This window comes from Drosophila erecta, unplaced genomic scaffold (genome assembly GCF_003286155.1).
Source record: "Drosophila erecta strain 14021-0224.00,06,07 unplaced genomic scaffold, DereRS2 tig00000126-arrow-pilon, whole genome shotgun sequence".
Classification (NCBI taxonomy): domain Eukaryota; kingdom Metazoa; phylum Arthropoda; class Insecta; order Diptera; family Drosophilidae; genus Drosophila; species Drosophila erecta.
This window is the reverse complement of record NW_020825209.1, coordinates 7567084-7571111: the sequence shown is the minus strand read 5'-3', so window position 1 is coordinate 7571111 and position 4028 is coordinate 7567084. Positions and strand designations below refer to the sequence as shown.

The 4028-nt window shown below is 48.7% G+C and overlaps 1 protein-coding gene across 1 annotated transcript; it reads left to right on the top strand.

Annotated features, from left to right (window-relative positions):
• The first annotated feature begins 2499 nt into the window (after positions 1-2499).
• Positions 2500-3605, top strand: LOC6550395 (alpha-tubulin N-acetyltransferase 2). Its single transcript, XM_026982055.1, has 2 exons — positions 2500-3512; positions 3571-3605. The coding sequence occupies exon 1, from the start codon at positions 2571-2573 to the stop codon at positions 3429-3431; it is 861 nt and encodes a 286-aa protein (XP_026837856.1). The 5' UTR covers positions 2500-2570; the 3' UTR covers positions 3432-3512; positions 3571-3605.
• The last annotated feature ends 423 nt before the right edge of the window (positions 3606-4028 follow it).

Here is a 4028-nt window from a genome sequence, read left to right as displayed (position 1 = left end):
ACTACTTTCCCTTTCACCAGCTCGACACTCACACGCGTATATCAACATTTTATTGCACTTATATGAGCTGATAATAAAATTCCAATACGCACCAAAGGAAATAAAAATACTTACGCAACACAAACAAGGCGCAATGGGGTGAACCCACTTCCGGTGCTTGCTGGGATGGTAGAACAAACTCGAGGAGGAGCTCACGGCCGTCGCCACCTCCAGGGAAACCAAAAACCCAACTAAGAGCCTCTAAATAGATGAGCAAGGGAATGGAGGCCAAAGGACTTCTCCGCCACTCGTCATACTTTAATGGGTACTCAGTCAGACAATCCGGGAGTCGGAGGCGCACTCGGACTCGGACTCGGATTCAGATCCGGATCCATAGACGCAGACAGAGGCAGAGGCAGGGGCTGGAAAATAAATGAGGATGGTGAGGAGTGAACTTCCACCATTTCCTCATACGGAATGCCACAGTGCACTGCGGGAAAAAAAGGTTGGAAAACCATTACAATATGGCAACAGTGCACAGTATTTCGCATAGTTTATGATGTTTAGCTACACTGAAATCGTCTGAGTAATAGCTTTCCAAGCCAACCAAGTTCTGTTCCAAGCTCATATGTTCGTGATAGTTTACACTTTTATTCGGTACTACGTTGCTACAAAAGGTCTAGTGCAATAAGCCATATTTGTATACGTTTATGATCGGAACCCATTGGAACCCGCCGATAGTCATCAGCATTTTCTTTCAATGCCGCCTGGCCGATTGCCCATTTCGTGTTCGCCCGCAGAGGCATCATTGTCTTGGAGCAGTGTCTTGGCCTGACCATAAATACAAATGTAAAAAGGGCAACCAGAGTCGACCCCCGACCTCCTCACCCGTCTGCTACTCGGAATTCCCGGCCGCATCCTGGCTGTGCGTAAAGTTGTTTCATTCGATTGTGTGTCTTCGGCCGCCCGAGAGCTGTGTGCTCTATGTCCATAACTAATTCGAACTAAATGATGTACTAAAGTGTTGAGGGAACACGGATACTGGGGCCCGGAGCAATGGACACCACGACACCAGGACAACAGGACACCAGGACACCAGGACACAAGGATGCAGGGTTGCAGGAAGGGTGCGGATGAAATGTTTTGCGTCTGGGGGCGATATCTTATCGTTACACACACTGGGTGGCGATAATTGACAGACCATTAACGTTTGGATTGCAAGAGCCAAAGAGAAAGCACAGGGCAGGGGAGATTTGTTGGCCCCATCGTTAGAAGCCATATGCCAGGCTCTATGACCAGACAACTGTGTGATTTGCGAATGGGGCTTGCAATCAGAAGTTCACTGGTCAAAATTCAAGGCCAGGATTGCGTGGAAACTTACAAAAATTAAAGAGGCGTTCCGACTCGAGCAGACCCAGCCCAGCCAATCAGTTAAATCAGTTGGGGTATTTCCCACCCCGCTGCTCCGTTCGTCCTGGCACCACCACCACCACCATTACGGCCAACATCTGACCCGGAATGAAATTCTGGCAACCGGAAGCGGCACGGGGCGGAGTCAAAATCGAAAAATATGCACACGACCAGAAATAGTTTAAATACAAGGCCGAATATTAAAATGTGGAAGGGCTCAGAATTCAGGACTCGGGATCCAGGATCCAGGACCCAGGACCTCGGGCGATGGGGTTAGTGCAATCAAGCATGCCTTCTCAGTGGATTACTGTCCCATTCCGAGCTGCTGCCGTTCCAACTTCACGGTCAATGACTTTTTAGCCTTCTGGCCAGCGGAAGATGACAAGGGAGCACTGAGTGCCCAGCTATAAACCCGGAATAAATGCACTCCACCACATATAGACCCAACATATTTGTTATCTTTCGGTACATTTGCTAAGCTGGAAAATGTGGATTTAATGGAACTTTATGTTTAATATTTATTTTTTATCGCATGCATATTTAAGCCAACTAAATGGCCACTGATAATTAAACTTAAATGTGGGCTACCAGTGACCAATTTAATTCATTTAAGGCAAATACTTTAAAAAGTATTAATTTTTAATTTACTGAGCCACTGTAAGTATAATAGCACTAATGCCCTGGCTGTGAGTCCATGTCAGCTCTTATATCTATATATCTTACAATTATCCGATTCTCGTCCTGGTCGGTTGCCTTCGAGATCGAAGGGAAATGTCCTTGAAAAGGTCTAAGGCTCTCCATAAACTTCTTGGTTTTGTCTTTTGCTTTATGCTCCATTGAGCTGTTTACTTTTACCCACGTCTGTTATCCTTTTTTTTTGTTGACATATTAAATTATACATTGCATAGCATCAATGATACGCAACATTTTTGAGGCATGTAAAATGGTATGGAAATTCCCCAAAAAAAGGCCATCAAAGCAGCCTGAGGGATTACATTTGCTCCCAAGTCGACTGCTCTGCATCATAGAGCAGATTTTGTTCGATCGAGTACGAAAGCGATGAGTAAAATTATAAAAATTTTGGCTGTGTATAAGTCGGTAGAGCCTGGGAATCAGACGGCCAATTCAAACGCCAAATTCTAAGTCATCGGGATCAAAGCGGGATCAAGCCGGAAACCAAGATGGTGGAGTTCGCCTTTGACATAAAACAGCTCTTTCCGCAGCCGATCATCCGGGTCCAGGCGCACTCGCTGCGTCCCACGGTCACCCAACTGCGACATCGCCCCCACCCGTTCATCGCGAACCCGCAACGGGGCCACTCGACGATGCCCAGCTGCCAGCTAAGCCAGATCCTGGACGTCATGGGTAAGCTGTCGGCGGATGCGCAGGGTCTCCGCCAGCCAGTGACCACAGCCGACAAGCTGGCATCCGACCAGGTGGTCTACCTTATGGCGGACGACGCGGCGGGATACTGGGCCATCACCGGGCTGCTCAAGGTGGGCACCAAGGACCTATTCCTCTTCGACCAGGAGGGCTGCTGTCGACGGGCCAAACAAACGCCAGCCATTCTCGACTTCTATGTGCACGAAAGCCGCCAGCGCTGTGGCCAGGGCAAGCTGCTCTTCCAGCGGATGCTGGAGCAGCAGGGCTGGTCAGCAAGCAAGTGCTCCGTGGACCGACCGTCCAAGAAGCTGCTGGGCTTCATGGCCAAGCACTACGGCCTTGTTCGCACCATTCCGCAGGGCAACAACTTTGTGCTCTACGAGGGCTTCTTCGACGATCCCATGACCAAGTGCAACTCCAATGCCGCCCGCGAGCTCCAGGCGGCCAGCCGCATCCGTAGTCAGAGCCAGGGTCACTATATACGCCATTCTCATGACCAGACGCAGGTAAGCCGTGGACAGGCCAACAGGAACACCGTCCGAAACGGCGCGCATTCCGGCCACTTCAGGCGGGACATTCTTAACCAGGACTCCGTCCTGGGAGCATCGTTGCCCACTCGCTGTGTTCAGGACTCCAGGGTCAGTAGATCCGACCACTAGACCACCGATCATCACTGTCATCACAATCGTAGCTAGCACTCAGTTCGTTTTCAGCCGAAGCATTCATCGCACACAAAATTGGTAGTATGAGATACAAATTCCTCAAACTTATAATCTCTTATTTCACTCTACTTTTCAGACAACGGTCTAATACTTTGGTTTTGAGTTTTGAGTTTTGCTCATTAACGATAATATCGATGTTTTTCCATTTCCATTTCCATTTCCTTTCGTGGCAACCAATTCGGCAATTCAAACGCCAGCAGGCCGCGGGAATCCTCCCGAAATTCGCAGCCCCGTACCCCCTTTCGGCCACAAAATTTGCTTGTATTTGCATAGTTTAATTTTCATTTAACTTTTATTTGCCGTCACGTCGCCAGAAATAGCCAAAATGGCCAAATATGCAAAATACCCGTCCAATGATTGCCGCTGTTGATTTTCGTCGGCTGTATGTAGGCCTTGTTGTTTGGCTTTGTTGATTCGTTTGCATTGCCATAATATTTAATGGGCAGTCAAAAGTTGATGGGGGCCCAGGTCCTGCGCTGGACGAGAGCACTGGCCTGACTTTGGCCAGAACTGGTTGCCGGCAGTTATTATGTC